General features: G+C 40.0%; 1 protein-coding gene across 1 annotated transcript in view; it reads right to left on the bottom strand.

The window, feature by feature from the left end:
- LOC118796344 (coiled-coil domain-containing protein 18-like) overlaps window positions 1-18,080 on the bottom strand; it is a 103,858-nt gene that overhangs the window by 17,191 nt on the left and 68,587 nt on the right. The window contains exons 25-29 of the mRNA XM_036555181.1: window positions 16,208-16,375; window positions 11,436-11,603; window positions 5,909-5,971; window positions 3,277-3,386; window positions 1,399-1,473 (exon numbers count right to left, since the gene is read on the bottom strand). Coding sequence (XP_036411074.1) covers window positions 1,399-1,473; window positions 3,277-3,386; window positions 5,909-5,971; window positions 11,436-11,603; window positions 16,208-16,375 — 584 coding nt within the window. The remainder of the gene's footprint in view (window positions 1-1,398; window positions 1,474-3,276; window positions 3,387-5,908; window positions 5,972-11,435; window positions 11,604-16,207; window positions 16,376-18,080) is intronic.

The following is an 18,080-nucleotide window of genomic DNA, read 5'->3' as shown; positions in this document are numbered from 1 at the left end:
GTTTGGATTCAGATCTTTCTCAATGGCTTTTCAAACTGCCAATTTCATATCCTTGATGATGAATTATTCTGTTTGAAAAGGTTAAATATAATTATTAATCACAACAAAGCCATTTCTCTTTAGAATTACGGGTGAACATGAAAGAGCTATTTCTAGCTACAGGTGACAAATTGACCTCTGCGTTCTGGGTAGGCAAAAATGAAGCTAGCTACCTTCCTTATTATCAAATCATATCAACATCAGTGTTGTGTCTGGAATACAGTAAAGCATCTGAAACAAAGACAGTAAACTAGAAATACAGTCAGCATCTATGAAAAAACGAAAAACTATCAAAGAAACATGTTGACTTAATAAAACGACAAGATTGCAGTGAGATCAACAGGCAAGGAAATGAGATACACACTTCAAATTATTCAACTTCCCAGCCACAATTTCACACTTGCTACATCAGCGGTTGTTGTTATTTTGGTTTTCATATTAGAACGCAAATATCAAAAGAAAGGCTGTTTGGTGTATGAGATGAAAAATGGTAAGTTGTTGCTGTATACTGAATGACATTTGAAAGTGTGAAGTAATGCTATGATAAAAATCAAATAATAACAGTAAGCATTATATTGGCATCACGTGATTAAATATAATATATACATATATAATCCATTATTACAGCAAGTCTGGATCCAAAACACAGCATGAACAAACAGCAGGTATGTTTGGGAAATAACAGTGAGAAGGCTGCATTAAAAGTGGCAGTTGGGCTGTTTTAGTGTTAAAAGTGCTCTGAAGGAGATTTGAAGAACCATTTCCTCACAAAATGAGCCTAGATCACAAACAGACATCTCATCTGTACACTGCAAGCAGCTGAGGGAGAAAAGAGCGAGAACAAACCTGACCGCTAGCAAAAGGGTCCAGCTCTGTGTCAAATTCTTTCCACAACTGAGGAAGGCAGAGAGGCAGAGCACAGCCACATAGTTAACAACCGACTTTTGAAACTTTGGCATCATTTGAAAGCAGAGACAATCTTAAATGAATCCGATTATGGCTTTAGAAACCAAGATGGCAGCCGCAAAATAGCTGTGCAACCGCATCATTCAGCTGGAGATGCAGAGGGTTCTGTCCCTTTGTTAATCAAGCTCTTTACAAGATTGGCATGGCCACTGCTAAATTACATAATGCCAAAAGGACACTCCAGAAGTGAGCGAAAGAACAGAGAAGAAAAGAGCATTATATGCAATCAAATGCATTTGGAACTTGTTTATTTAATCGAATCTGAAAAATAATCAGAACAAAAAAAGGTCCTTGGAGCTCACTCATTGATTATCACCTGAAGTATATCTGCTGTTCAGATACTGAACACATTTCATCATGCAATGTAAAAGAGGTATGTGGTTAAGTACTCACTCTTTCTCTGCACTCACAAGGATCAGCAGCTTACTTTGCTCCGCAATTTTCTCAGCCAGACTTTCACTGGCAATCCTAAGAAGAATATTAAATATTGAAAAATAGTCCAACAGATCATTTACATTTTTCACAACATAAAACCTGCACTTATTTTGTTAGAATATAGTATTTTACAAGCATTGATGTTTGAATGTATTAATTACTTAATACTTTGTATACAAAAATATAAAGCTTAAAAATAATGTTACCATGGGCAATAACAATGCTACTATCTTCTCAGTGGTTAAATTATGTAAGTTTGAACCATAATGCAAAACATAGTGTGATAGCCCTACCCTGTGAAAATAAATGTGTAGTACAAAACCTATATGGGTAAGTGCCAATAAAAGGACATTAATTACGTGTGACACTTTTATACAGGAAAGAACAGCTCAAAGTCAATTTGTGCCCTAATGAAAAAGAAAAAAAAACACATCAGACTGACCTACAAAATGTTTTCACTTGAGGTCCAGCTGCTGACATTCAAATTGTATGAAATGTAGACATGAGATTTGTAACACTCTAACTAAACACTCCCAAAGCTACTAACATAAACACTAACTACAGTGAAACATAAGCTATCTGCTTTGTATTTAAATGAGACACAGGTGCAAAAACACATTCTGTGCGCTTAATGTGTTTGGCTCATAGCAGCCGAGACATACTGAGTATCGCAGTACAGCTCATGATGTCCGCAACTCATTTCAAAGTCTCTGAGAGTTGCCTCGGGCACATGGCAAGGAAACTCAAACTTTTCTTAGCAAAACTCATATTCATTTGCTCTAAATCATTATGAAAAAGAAAAACAACTTAGGCGCAGAGACTTTCAGTACTGTGGGACCACCGCCTATTCTCGAACAGTAGATATAAACCATGCACCACAGGGGTTTATAAATGCAGGCTAGCTCTACAATTTTGTTTTGATCAACAGAGTCCAAATGGGATTCAATGAGAGGGGAGGCTTCTTGGATCAAGCCTGTATCTTTAGGATAATAATCTTGAGGAAAGAATTACTAAAAAGTGAGCGGATACAACAATGTACAAAGACAGCATTGGTCGTGTATCAGAATTGATTGCGCCCTGATTGATCTTAAATAGTATAATAGACACTGCAGTTAGAATCAGTGGAAGAAAAGCAAAATGAGCGGGGCCTCCATCAGGCTAGAAATGCTCTCCGGCAGACTGCAGAGAAAAAGTCCAACTTCAATAAAGATCCCTTGTTGAATTAGTCATGCACCGTAAAGGAGCTACACTCCATAATGGTTTGAACTTATGCCTTTATGGTTTATTCATTTTTTTTAATTAACCAAAATTAATCTTATACTTTATTATTCAATCCATTCAATTAGACCACAAGATGTGGGTGGTCTCGAGAAACTCCCGCAGAACTGTGTCGCCCATTGCGAGCAAATGGGTTCTTATGTAAGTATTGCCTCAGACATCTTAATAAAACAGACAATGTACATTTGCAACCCACTTGAAAAATTGGCTATTTTATTAAACTCATTTGCAGTGAGGTCTTGTCAATATGCATGGTAGAAAGAAGCCTTTATTATAAATTGGTTTTCCATTTTAGAAAAGGAGCAATAATTGTGCAGGAGGGAGGGCGGGGGGTAGGTGTATGTGTGTGGGGGGGGGGGGGGGTGGGGCGGGGATGGCAGGCCCTCAGTAAAGGGGTTAGCTGTAGGACTTGCTGTGCTGTGAACTGAAACACAATGCAATGACTGGTAAAGAGGGGAACCGTTTGGCAGGGCCCACAGGCTTGTACGTGTGTGTGTGTGCCTGTGTGTGTGTGGACGTTGAGGAATCGTATTTGGGCAGAACCAGAGTTTCACCTACTTCTGCTCTTTGATCCAATGACCCACGTTGGCGACCGCTAACTTGCTTTCCTGGCGGAGGCGGGCGTTGTCTGCACGGGCCTCTTCAACAGCCAGCCTCTGAGTCTCCAGCTGGGGGTGAAAACAGATCAAAGGCCGAGATGAACCCCTCACAACACACTCTATCTCCAATACTAATAACAGCCTTTACAACTTGTAAAGAATCAAGTCATTTTTCTCCTCTCCTTCAAATAATCAGGGTTTCCTTGAACATGGTATTAATTGATTCAATATGCTGGAAGGAATGCCTCAAGCTTTCCCATGTCTTACATTTTCTAGTTTATTATGCTAACCATGCACAAGTCTCCTACTAGCACATAGGGTATAATTCTAATCAGGTGTGTTCAATTAAAAATCTCTTGATTCCCATTTTCTCTGGGACATGAAAATACAACAGGTCTCAGTCAGTTTGCATACTAGTGTCAGCTTGAAACCTTTTTGGGGGGCAAAAACTAAGGGAGAAAGGCATGCATGTATTTAGCATTTTCCCAAAATGGCCCTTGAAAGTTCAAGACTGGGTTTAATCAAACCCAGGACTCTGCCTCAAACAAAAGCAGACAAAGGTGGAGGCCTAATGTCCAACAAATGTGTGCTGATGTGCGCACTGACGAAGGGGAGTTTATTAGTGGCGATGCATGAAAAGAAATAAAACCATTAGCATGATGCATGTGCTGAATCTGAACTCCTTGGTGAGTGACGTGCTTATACAATTACCCTTGAAATGGTGTGGAGAACTTATATAAAAAATAAATAAAAACTGTAGTATCTGTGAATGGCATGATAGCACTTGAGACATTAAGGGGGGCGGGGGGGGGGGGAGTGCATCAGAAACACACAGATGAATTAGACCCAAGCACCAAGTACAATCGCTCTGGGTTACATTAACCACCAGAAATAATATCAACGTCCACATCTCACGTTCTCTGTCTAATTAAAATCCAATCACACATGTACCCTCGGCCCATGTGCCAGCTCTTCAGAGGACCATCTGTTCAGCACATTAACACTGAGCGCAGGGTCTCTTAATGCTATGGAGGTGATTCATTATTTCAATAGGCCACGCTAATATTTCTGCGGATCATTCGGAACAAAGAGTTTTCTCCGTTCAGCCTTGAGATCGCACGGACCACGTCTAGACACCACTGATCAGAATTACGCCTTCCAAAGGCATGGTTAGGGAATGGCTTTCGATGATCAGTCTCATTGCTGTTTGCAATTTATTTAATCACATTTTTCCCCGCTTAAGAATGCTTTGATGTTATGATGCGAGTGTATGCTCCCAGTCTAACACAGCAGCTACCTACTATGATAATCGTCTAGGAAAGCAGCAGAAACATGTTCCTTGCATCACTAAACTTCTGAACGCACAATATTGCGCAATAACATGTAAATATATACAGACTTTAATGGGGTTGTAATTACGGGCCACAGTGATGTGAGGGAGGGGACAGAGCAGACTGACATTAATGTAGATTCAGTAATTTCACTTATCAGAAGGCATGCTGGTGTCTGGTTATCTGAACAGCTGTGGGCAGATTTGAATTGTCACCACAAAAACGGTACTGAAAAATGTGCCTTCCGTTTGACAACTTAAAGACACAGCAATTTTAATGATTTATCACCGCAGTGAACATTCTATGCGTGCCTTCAGTCTCAGACTGATCTTTATACAGTGTTTATGCAAGACCTGTACAGTTGTAATGTATGTTTTCATTGAACAGTACTGCAATATTAATTTCATAAAACTCTAAACTATTTACAACTTCCCATTGTTACACACAAGACCAAGCCAAATTATTAATGGCAGTTAAACTACTGAATATAAAATAAATTGCGCTTATTTTATTCACTCTCAAACGCAGTGTGCAGCTGCATCCCCACTGTGTTTAGAATTGAGGTTCAGACCTGATTATCCAAATAATCTAAAAGCTTTTCAAATACATACATTTTTTAAAGGCAACACATGTTACAGCTAAAGACAGACACTGCTAACCACAACGTCATCAGATAAAATAATCCCTACCAAGTAGTGTGCATCTTCGGATGCAGGTAGCATAGTGTAGCATCACAGTATTTTCACAGATTTTCGTTGTGTTAATTATTTGCTTGCAGACACCCTTACTAACAACTTACACAGATAACATTTTCTACATTGATGGTAGCGGAAACACTGAATATTTCCTGAAGCAATTTTGGGCAAGTGTCTTGCTCAAAAATGCAATGGAAGAGGCCCACCCAGAATTTGAACCTGAGACCTTCCGGTTTCTGGTTTAGTTCCCTTAACCACACGACGTACTGTCCCCAAGCCTTTAAAGAGCACCATACTTGATCAGGGACTTTGAGCCCTGTGTGACATATGAGGAAGCCCTGTCATGCAACCACCATCATTTAACGGAATCTGGGTGTATCAAACACAAATGCGTTTCAGGGACAAAATAGAGCACAGTCAATCTATATAAGATGACATCATACGTGAGATGACATCATCTCACACCAAAAGCGCAATGCTTGTTTTTTTTCTACCCACTCTAAAAGGAGAAAAGACTTGCTGTTTCAATAAATTACAAAATGTGGCTTTAATTTACAATACTTACCTCTGTAGCTGCTGCCTCCAGCTTTTCTCTCAAAACACTCTGTTCAGTTTTCAGCCTCGCTGCCTGTTTTGAGAAAATCAATTAAGTACAGGACAGATTAAAGTAGCCCGCGGCATTGTTGATTCATACATTCAACAACATCCTTAAGAATATTTAAAAGTAACACGTTGAGATGAAATCCAGGGCTGGACTGTAACATCTGCTGAAAAACATTAGGGTGGGGGGATGGTTTATGGTACTGTATGCAAGTTCTGTACTGGCAAATGTCGTTCAACAATTGGGAGGCGTCTCACCTCCTCCACTTTGCATCCAAATTTCTCTTGGACTGCCCCCAACTCTGTTTTCAATACAACCGACCATTTCTCCTTTCTCTCTAGGCTGATATTCTCTTGCATATTCTACATGCCTGAAGTGCCTGCTTAAGTTAGCTCAGACGTTTTTTTTTTTTTTTTTTTTTGCCTCGCGCCTCTGTACATGGGGAAAGTGATTTTTGAGGAGCCGAAACTACGATCAGAACATATGATGAGCCACAAAGGGCCTCTTCTTCCTGCCTTTTGACAGTCTATCCATTCCGGCTCTGTCGCGCATAACGAACTGCCACAAAGTGTTTGCGGAGCGCGTGGAGCAACAATTTCCAAAGGTTTGGCTCCCTGCGTCCATCACGCGCACAGCACAATCCTAATCACAACAACAAAAGCAGGCACTGAGTCTGGGAGTGTGCTGATGATGGCTGATCAGCATTAAACTGCAAACCTCTGCGTGGTGAGACTGTGATCACACTAGCTGCCTTTCAAAGCTGTTAAGGACCTTTCTTCCAGCCGCACATAAAGTAACACATTAATTCAGCATTAATTATAGAACATGTCAAACTGCATTTCAGTCAAAGCTTCCCCAGAGTCTCTGGAGCATTCTTAATGACAGTAATTACAAGTCATAAAAAGACTCATCTAAAATTAACATTTCTCTTTTGCCTTGATAGGAAAATGTAAATAGCGGAGTCGTACAGATGTTATGATTAGAAGAAATTACACATCTTTCTTTTGTTTCCATGTGTGTCTCAGTGAACAATTATAACTTCACAAAAGCAGTGGAGGTTTAATTTCTCCAAGGAGAGTAATGCAGAACGAACCTGCTTAACATTTAGATTGTTTTTTTTTTTCGTCCTTCTTCTTTTCTATAGGTAGCTGTCGCACCATAACCTCAATATGGACACAGAATCAAAGACCTGCTGAGGGTGACAAAAAGCTACCAGAAAACTGCCCAGTAGAAAACAACAACAAAAACTAAATAGTAACAGTAAAAACTAAAAAGTAATTTTTTTTTTTACAGTTCTGGCTAATATCAATAATATTGATAAATGTTTGCGTCATGATTTCACGCAACACTGTATAACCTCAGCTCATGTTCATGGTTAAAAATGGCTAATACCAATGTTAAAACACAAAAAAATATGAATCCAATAAATGGCAACATTTCAAAGTGTTTTCAGTTTCCATGTCACGCATCATTAAATGCTGGTGCACTCAAGAACTTTTCTGAAACAAAGCTGAGGAGTGCTGTGGGCAAGGTACCCAGATTTCAATTCCTTTATTGGCTTCATCCAGTCCCACATTATGAATAACAGTGTGATGAAATGTGCAACTCGCTTTTAGTCCTTGACAGCTGAAAGGGAGAGGAGCTATGTGCCACGGATCTTTTTAAATAATGCACTTACTGCAAGCAGATGTTACATTTCCTAATGAAATTAACCACTGCAGATGAAGCCATGTTAATGCTCAACGTGGTGGGGTACACGATGACTGCACTGCATAAAAATGCACCCACCTGAAGCCATGAAGCCACTGCGGTGCTTGAAATGCATTTCTCCGGCAAATAAAATGAGACAAACTTTCGCAAGGATTTTCAGAACAGCCATCTGGCTTATTAATAATTTGCCGATTCCCCCCCCCCCCCTCCCCCCAATCCAGTCCCAACAAAGCTTATATCATCTAGTCACATCCGCAGTGAGAGGACAAAGATATTTAATAAAGGCTGCTGTTGGTAATCCTCCCTGATTACCTCTAACCTTCCAGCTATAGCACACTGCGTGCGATGCCTTCTCGGAAGGACATCACACTGTCACCTGCTATAATGTTTGACAGCTTATTCTGCCGCATCAAGCCGGCGCAAAATTACTTTTTCCAAATCCATTCCTGGTTAATAACCAAAGGCAATAACAGCTTTCCGTATGCACAAGTACACAGAGAGGCAAAATGAAACAGCAGAGAGGGAAAAGATTAAAGAGTGGCGATTATGAGGGAGAGATCACACATGCATGCGTGCACACAGAGGGGGGAAAAAAGGGAAAAAAAAAGAAACAAAAACACCCTAGTCTTGTGGCTCACTACAATGTTTCAATTATAATACCACGCAGAGAGCACTACACACCACTTTAGAAAACCCACTCTGCTTTTCCGAGAAACACAGGGGAACATTGCCATTGTGTTTATACTAGATGCTTTCTTAGCCTATTTCAAACAGATCAACATTTCAAATTTTCTTTTCGAGCGTGTTTGCATGGCTCCCTGGGGAGATCTGGAGACGATGCCTTCTTCTCCTTTTTTTTTTCCCAAGCACATTATAATTCTCTTTTCCACAATCGCACACTCTAGGTGGAATATATTGATTACCAGATCGTTGTGTTTTCCCCTCTCAATATTCTAAAATTTCATCTGACGTTCTGTTATGGAGGAGCGGAAGATCAATAGGCTTCTGAGATGTATTCAGATTTGTATTATTTCAAACATTACTTGTGCTTTTCTTCAAAGGACTAATTTATTCCTAAGTCGTGGTCTTCAATCGTATTGACACCTTTCTCACACTTTACACTATACTCAAACTAAACATTATGGATGCTCTGCTTTTCGATGTGATAAGGAAATGTACACCGAAATGCAGCGCAGACGTGTTACTTCAAAGCAAGGAATGTGTCAACAATATAACTTTGTTTTACATACTGGTACTTCTCAACATGTGAACATCAGAGGTAACAGCAATATTAATGAGGTACTTATGATGCGTACTGTACAAATTAAGACTATTGGTTTACCTAGAAGGTGTAACCCTTCAAAAGATACACAGATGAGCGAGAACAATTAATTCAGTAGTGTACTGCAATAATCGTATCAGTTCCGCTGGAGTTGTGCCCAACGGCATAGAGGCAAGGCTTTCGAAAGTGAAATATGGAGCACTGTCTCTGATCTCAATGTTACCACTTAGTGCTTTTGGCACTGCAGCTTAACATTCGACTCTTCATTGCCATGACTCCAGATGTTAAGTCCTCTGCCACACAGTAGAATTTGATCTCCCAACACACGGCACAAACTGCCTTGTAAACTCAGACCTCGCTCTCCCTCCAGAAACACTGCTCCTTCCACAGTGATTTGTGTCATTTTATTTAAGTCAGATGGAATGTTCCACATCTGGAGGGATTACAATGCCGAATGAGATGAATGGAGGATGATATCTATAGACAACCGTGGTGATGTTTAAATAAAGACGAGCTCTTGTATGATGTGTCAGCTCCCGGTACTAGGCAATCAGAGATTAGCTGCGGGAATCTAAATGCAATTCTCTCAGAAATAAGAGGCGTCATCCTGAGGCCTCGGCAGTGCATTATAATAATCCCAAAATATAGTAAGAAAGAGAGAAGCTTCTAGAACCCAGCTCTGAGAGAACGAATGCTTCCTTACTGCTTGCGTTCTGTAGATTTCTTCTGCAGAGTTGCGATGAGATTGGTAAACATGTACTGTTGCCTCAGACAAAGAAATCAAACCAAAAGGCCAAGCCGCGCCCCACTGTGACCGCCATGAGGACAAGAACATGTGTACACAACACCCCACCCACTCAGACTCAACTCACTGTGTGGTTGCCCAAAAATACAGAATGCTGCATCAGTATCTAAACTGTGTGTAGCTTCTGTTAGCGAAACTGTGTGCAGAGACATAGAGGAAATGGATGGGGAAAAGAATGATACAGTGACACCACCTTTATTATTCATTTCTCAGTTACAAAAGTAAGAAAAGTCGGCTGAAATGGGAAAAACAGGCAACATGGTCTTCCGTATATCGTGGGTAACCAGTCTGCACCATTGGAGAATGAATGCATATCATGTGTTTTTCATGTGTGAGCTACTTAACTTGATTAATAAATACTTTCAAAAATCTGGGTAATATTAACATATATTGTTAAACATCATGTTAAACATTTATAGATTCCAACTAATTAAAGCACGCTATGGGTCCAAAATGATTTAAATATGTATATTTATCAGTAAGAGGTTTTGAATTAAATATCTACTTTTGTCAAGAAGAAAAATCATGATACAAGTCCATCAAATTCTTAGCAATTTCTTTGCTACCCTAATGGGAATGGAACTGCTACTGGTGTCCACTGGAGCACAGGAGATTTCTTATTAATAATACTAATGGATATCTTAATTGAAGCAGTACTTGTACCATTTCATGGCGTATAAAACGATCTGACTAATGCCTTAATAATGTCTGCTCAAAGATAAATAATGAATACTACTCAGCAGAGTAAATGAGGTATGTTTATAAAACCACTACCACCAGTGCAACCTATAATTGGACAACATATACAGAAAGTATAGCTTTCCCCCTACAGAATATCGAACCTCTCTGGGACCAAGCCAGCCTTCACAGCATGGGCTCCTAACTTTCCTGGAGCCATTTTATCTGGAGTAGATGATCCTTACAGTCTAACAACTGCTGATCGCTGTTTCATGTGATCTCCATGCGGAAGTCTTCAAATAACCTTATGCTTCCACAGTATGAACTCCTCAAAGCAAATCTGAACATTTCCATGAAATAGTCTTTGCATTCATAAAAGGAGTGTCTACACACATAGTAGGAGTTGTGAAGGAGTAAAGGCCTTGTCTATGGAAGAACAAGTGTGCTTTTTCCTTTTACCTTCCAGTCAGGGTAATGTATGCTGTAGCCTACACCAAGTCTCATCACACTCAAGTCTTAGGCCTCTTTAGGAGGCCTTCAGTGACTTCCTCCCTGGCTGTGTGAAAACCTCCATGGACCACAATTAAACTGATATAAAAGACACAACATCTTCTTTTCTGAGGGCAATAGTGTTTAGCGAGTATAGTCATGCCTCTTGCAACCACTCAGGTGTTCAGGAGTAGAAAGGGAGGTTAAATCGGTCCAATCAAGGCAGCCATTAGAATCACGTAAATCGGCACCTGGCAGGAATGCACGCCTGAGGACAACTCCACGGTTAGGGCTGGGCAAATTATAGGGGAAATTCTCTGATCAGACTCATCTTTCACTTACCCATGAGCTGTTCTGGGGCTTGGAAACAGACAGCCCAATTCAAATGCAGCCAGTCCAGATCAAAAACACACGTAAAATATCACCTCATTTTTAAATCTGCACTTAGCGACACATACCCGGGGAAAACAGGTGCATGGACACTCGCTTATCGTTTCTTTCTTAAGTACAAAGGCAAAAGAATTTACCTTATCCTCTGCTTCTTGCCGGCTATCCTTAACTGAAGACAGTTCCAGCTGGAGGCCAGCAATGGTCTGTTCTGCTGTCAGAAGGCTCCTGTGACAGGCCTCCAGCGACTCTGTTGCTTCTTGCAGCTCAGCCTTCTGCTTAGTCAGTGTGCTTTCAAACTGCTTCGCCTAAAAAAGGTAGGTATAAATTCTGAGTAATGTCTGAGCATAAATAAAAATGGACACATAATCTTTAGTTTAGAATCAGCATACAAGGGGGCCTGCATTACATACTGACTGGCAACTGTACAGATGTGCTTACTGTACTGGGAAGAGGTTTGCTACACACGTTACACCCATAGCCTGAGGATACCTGAGGGGTGGAGCTACAACAGTACAGTAAGTAGTACATAAATACATAAACCTAACCTAACATGATTAACCTTAGGTATTTAGGTATTTCTATGCAAGCCTTTGTCCTACATAGATAGTATGATTCAGTGATTGAGGGTGGCAAAATGTCTGTGCAATTACTGTCATTATACTGTACTAAGAATACGAGTAACCCCTGGAACTAAAGTACTATAACCTCTTCTCTTTGATCCTGTGTGTCACACAATGGCTCTTGGCATAAAAGTCACAAAAAAGTCATAAGCGCTCGTGCCAACAATGTCGTTTTCCTAAATAAGCTGTGAAACTGAAACATTCGCTCTTTTGTGGCATTTCATTATTTTTCCAGTGTCTTTCTTGTACCTCTACAGTGTCATGTTCTCTCTGTTTTTCAGTTGCTGCTAGGCTCAAATTGGAGACTTTCAGAAGAGATTGGGCCTCCAGGAACTTCTCCAACAGGCTCCTGTGTTTTTCTTGGATCTCTGAGATTTCGTCCTCCAGTCTCGAAACGCGGCTCTCCCGATCTTTTAACTGCGGACATTGAGACCCATTTTAAATGGCCGGTGAAAAGCCCTATTTTTCTTGCGGAGCTTCTCAAATGAACCACAGGAGCCATGGCTAATGAGCTGCGTGGGATGGGAGCAGGGGCTGCGCAGATGAAGAAACTCCACAATGTTGTTGGAACAGCAGGGTTCCACGTGGGGGGAAAAAAAGGTTGTACTGCATGAGCGAACTCTTCACTTCCATCACATCATGCCCCTTGCTCAAAACCATGCCAGAAATATCTTTTAATTTCTGTAGAGTTAGATAAATGTGTGAGGTACGTGGCCAACTGATGTGCAACTGTACAATGTGTGAGGTATGAAACTCACTAATAATATTCCTATTCATTAATAAAACACTTAAGATTTATTGTAACAACACGCAGTGCACAAGCAGTCTAATTAAGACCATCTGAGAGCCAATAAAATCTGATTTGTTGGCATTTATGTATTTTAAGCATTTTAAAAGGGTTGCTGTTGTTCAATGTAGCTGCAATATTAACATATTCAAGAAAGGCTTTCATTGCATTTATAGCACTATTTATGGCGTATATTCCAATGTTCAGAACAATACCTGGGCCATTATTGATCTTGGAAAATTTACAGTTGCTTTTCCACCTCCATCGCATTCGATACAGTCGCCACAGCCACAATGTGACAATGACTGCTGGGCCATTTGCTGGGCAAAGGTCCATTTGTGGTAATATCCACACACATAGATCAGAAAATACATTTAAGCAGCCAAATAATTAAAATATTACTCTTTCAATTAGGAATAAATGAGCATAATTTTTTTTTAGGATTTCAAAGCCAAGCTGCAAAATGTCCATCTATGGGGGTAATTCTGAAATAATTTAGCCACACTCAAAATCCACTTATACCATACATCAAGTAATGGCTTTGACCTGAGCAGATGAGGCCATTTCAAACCCAATTTCCTTTGGATTCATCAAGCTTGACCATTTCTGCGCTCATAATAATCCTCAGGCAGGTTGCCTCCATATTCTACCTCAGAGGGATAAAGAAGCTAATGCCCCATAGAGGAACATTACCGCAGGAACAAAGAACAATCTGGCAACCATTTACACTCCAGTGTAGGTATTAAAGTCATCTGAGAGCATCGGAAATAAAACACAACAAAAACATGTTCGGATTGATCTTGATCTGTTTGCAATCGACTTCTAGTGGCGTACAGTTAAACAGCAGGTAAATAAGACAGAAACCTGGGAAAATCTTGCCTTATTTTTTTGCCCCTTGTCCTCTTGTTATTTTTCAAGCACTTCATGTTGTGTCAAACTATTCAATAAAATACTGTTGAAGCTGTCAAGTTTTAACATTTGGAATATTTATCAATACCTTGCTGTAGCCTATGTTTCACATTAACACGGCGTTATTGCATCTCTACTTTGACTGCATAAGTTTTTTATGTGCTCACAGATAATTTCAGTTGGCACCACAAGTGCACACAGTCCACACATCGAATTCTTTCAGTTCACCGTGTTCAATCTCGGTCTAAGTCAGAACCTGCAACATCCTAAGTAGTATTGAATAGTGAAGAAAACTTCAGTGAGAAAAAAAAATACTGAGAACAGTCAATGGATGAGATGTACTGCTTTACACAACAAATACAGAACACAACAAGCAAAGTGGTGGTTTAAAATCCACTGTGATCGAATCAAGGAGAAATCATCGCATCGTCCTATCAAATGCCATTCTACAGTTCTGACTGAGTTTGGTTTGCCTCAAGCAGAGCGAGTGGCCTAAATGCTCTCTGCAAACAACGTGAGGAAAGACGTGCTCATGTCTACTGCGGCAACATTATCCATTAACCACTGATCTTACAGTGCCATATGAGCAAGCAGGGACATGTGTTGCAGAAACCAGTATGAGGAGGTGTGTACAGCAACCTGTCAGTTTCCCATTGACTATAATGGATAAACCAATCACAACAGAAACTGGTTTTTAGGTAAATTTAGTGTAGTGGTATTACCCATTCACTATAAGACAAATCACCGTTATAAGTGTGGTCATCTTGGGCAGTGCAGTGTTTCCTTATATTTTGTTTAACATACAAGGTACAGTACAACATCATAGTTAAAAATAGTCATTTTGTAGTAATTAACATTAATAATCGTCAGTTGGCGGATTATGGGGGTGTTACTGGCAAATTTGATGACAGATTTTTTGCTTGCTTAATTGCAGTACAGTTAACAATCAATCACTTTGTGTTTGCATTACTTCATCGTAGCATTTAACTTTTATTTGCATTTTCAAGTGCATTATTTCAACGCCAAACTCCCATTTCTGTGCATCTAAATGCACTTTACACCGCGGCTGGCATTAACCACCGCTGCTGCTTACATGCCATTATGTTCTCACAGAACTACATGACTAAACGGGGTCCTGGAAGCTGACTGGGAACATTCCATTAAAAGGAGATCATCACGGTATATATTATGATTGTGCTTTTACAGCTTCTTGAATCAAAAAAAAAAAAATAAATAAAAAAAGCAGCCGTGGAACTAGTCTGAAATGCTATGGGGTTTTATACATAACCCTCTAAACATGCTAACAAGCCACAAACAAACTACTGAAAGCCTCAGCCTTTCATTAAAACTGGCACCAAACACAAAACATGCTATCGCTAACGAAGACAAACAAATGAAAGCTTGTAATCAGTCATTTACACCCGTCCTGTTGAACCAAAAGCATTTAAATCTGATTTCTTGAGGCTTTGCTTCTTTTTTGAAGATGACAGCAGAACAACATTTTTAATGGCTGCAGCGTTGTTTGATTTGTGTGGGTGCCATGCAGAGCAGAGGTTACAGTGAAGTTTGCGAGGTTGCAAAGAACTAACTTTGCTCCTAATTTTCTAAACACACAAGAAAGTTTAATGATGAGAACAGGCTATTGAGCTCATCATTGCCTGTATTCTAGAGTGTGTATATCACTGTGTCAAGCCTGATCTTGAAAACAATCTTCCATTACAAGTCATTGAAAGATACTCAGAGAATGGGCTGTACATTTCATCAGACACATCTGTAAAGCCACTACAACTGATTGTAAGCTATAGCCTATAGTCTAGAAGTTGTCACACACATCTACACACCCACTACAAGCTGTTGTAAGCTATTCAGTGTACGGACAATTCAGCCCATCATTTTGCCTGTAGCCTAGAGAGTATCATTGTGCAAGCCTTGAACACCCTCTTCTCTAACAAGCTATTCAAGACAACTTTGGTTATACAGGTCTGTAGTTTGGAAACATTTTCCATACTGTGCAAATCTGCACTATGACAACCTCAAGGAAAAAAAAAAAAACAAAAAACAATGATAAATAGTAAATATGTTGCAGCTTTACTTAATGGTGGCGGTGGAGGTGGGTGGGGCCACTTGGGGTTGATGAATTTTTTCATACTCAGTTATATACATTTTAATTAAACACACATTACTACATCAGAGTGGTTGGACTTTAAACCTTAGTTATGATAATTTGATGCAGTTATGCAATTGTAACTCTGGACTCACGACCTGGCACTGCAACTCATATTTTTTTTCTTGCCCAATTAATTTTCACATTTCTGTTACAGATTAAGGTCTATGATATTGCCATGCACTGCAGACACTTAGGCAGAAGTCAGCTTTTAATGTACCAGAATGCTAGAGATATCCAAAAGTGTCAGTGCCCTGTCCCATCAACCCATACACCAAACACTTTGGCTGTTTTTCTTAACCAGTGAGCAAAGACCCACACTGTGGGAGGCAGAGGAATAACAGATTCTGCCATACCATTGTTTGGGTTAGTGGCTTCATCTACTGCCCTATATACGATATTAGAAAGTCTGGCCAGACATGCTCTTACCATATGGGCACTGGTGGTTTGTTTGACTCTAAAGTGCTCCACCTCTGTCTCCATGCTTGCCATGTACATCTTCAGCTTGTTAAATTGCCGTTGCTGGTCCTCGTAGCGTGTGTGTTCCTGGCCCAGTTCCTCTCTCAGACACCGCAAAACATCCTCCTGCTGCTGGAGCTGAAATCATTCACACATGCATGCATGTACACACATGCATGCGCGCGCGCGCACACACACACACACACACACACACACACACACAAATACGTGAAACTAAGACAACATTGACATTCAGCAGCAGACACAGTATTTTAATTAAGGCCACTATCTCCTGAAAACTCATTCTGTGTAGCCCAACATTTCTAGACATTACTTACATTCTGCGAGTACTACAAGCACTGAAGGTGTCAGTGCTCAAAATTACATTTGCGTCTGGGAGTACCACACAACTGAGCTTGTAAGTGTTTCACCAAAATAAGGCCTGCAGTGTTAATTAAGGTTATTAGATAATCCCTGGACTGAGAAAGAGCTAGTCTAAGATTAACACCTAATAAAGGAGTGATATAAAATTTTATTACAGTGTAGTCAGGATAAATTAAAACCCAGGTCCCAGAGGTGAAACAGCAAGGCAACCACCTTCTTTCATCCTTTGAGATTTGTGAAATTAATATAAATGAAGATCCTACAGAATTCTGTGAAAAATTAGAACATGAAGGCATATCATGTTAGCAGTGTTCCCCCCTGCTTATGATTAAACATTTGCATCCAACTCATATTCTCTGTTATTTTCTTTCTTTGGTAACATCTATGTCTGAGCACGGGTTGTGGAAGAGAACAATACAGTCATGGGAGACCAGTGCTGTTACCCATTGCAACTTGATTGTGGTTTACTGTACACGGAATAAAATAAAACTGAGAATATCAAAGTTATAAACTATCTATGAATAGAAATTCACAGAATTATACTTCTGAAAAAACACATGTGCTCATTGTGTTTCAGCCAATGAACTATGCATTGCCTTTATGATTTCATTCTGTCTAGTATGCAGCACCACATAAAGTAAAAAGTGCCAATGGTATCTATTTTAAGAACACATAAATATTACAACATAAAACTAGACTAATCTCAAGTCCCAAAAGAGTAAACTTTGGATTACTCCAGCATGGTCACTCATTCAGTGTTAAAGCTCTGACTCAGAAAGGTTTCTTTTACTGGAAAATACTTGTAGAAATATCTGGTAAAATCACAGGGTGTATGGTACAAAAGTGTCCATTTCGTTCCACGGTTTTCATTCAGAATGACACAGAAGTAATAATGGCCGTGTGCGCTGTGTCACTGTTTTCAGACAGGATTTCACTGAACTGTTGTATCTAGATAATAGATTTTTTTTAATCTGTCTTCTCTGTGCTGGTTATGGTGCATCTCATCATCATTATTATAAATCTTGATTTTACAGACCTGATTACTGCCTACTTCTGCAGGGTTAGCAAGGTTCACTCAGGTGAGGGTGCAGGACAGCAGTCCTGGCATTGCCAACAGCAGACCTCTCGGAAAAGTGGTCAGTACATTAATTAAACTGGCACATGGCTCAGGGGTACACCCCGCACATTTACATACCTTCTGAACCCTACAATGCCACAACCATTAGCCAGTGGGCCCAATCAAGTAAAATAGAGATCAATCGGGTTAGAATATAGCAGTTCATGCTGCACGCGCTTTATTTCATAGATGCTGTGCACCATTAAATCATCTCTCTCTAATTTGACGCTTGATGTGATGGTATGCACCTTCAGAAATAATGATGCCATCAAAGAATCAGAAAAGAGAGCATTGAGAGGAGCCCAGAGAAATTGATTGGGTACATCATTTGACACCTCGTGA

Source organism: Megalops cyprinoides, chromosome 2 (assembly GCF_013368585.1).
Source record: "Megalops cyprinoides isolate fMegCyp1 chromosome 2, fMegCyp1.pri, whole genome shotgun sequence".
NCBI lineage: Eukaryota > Metazoa > Chordata > Actinopteri > Elopiformes > Megalopidae > Megalops > Megalops cyprinoides.
This window is presented reverse-complemented; position numbering and strand designations above follow the sequence as displayed.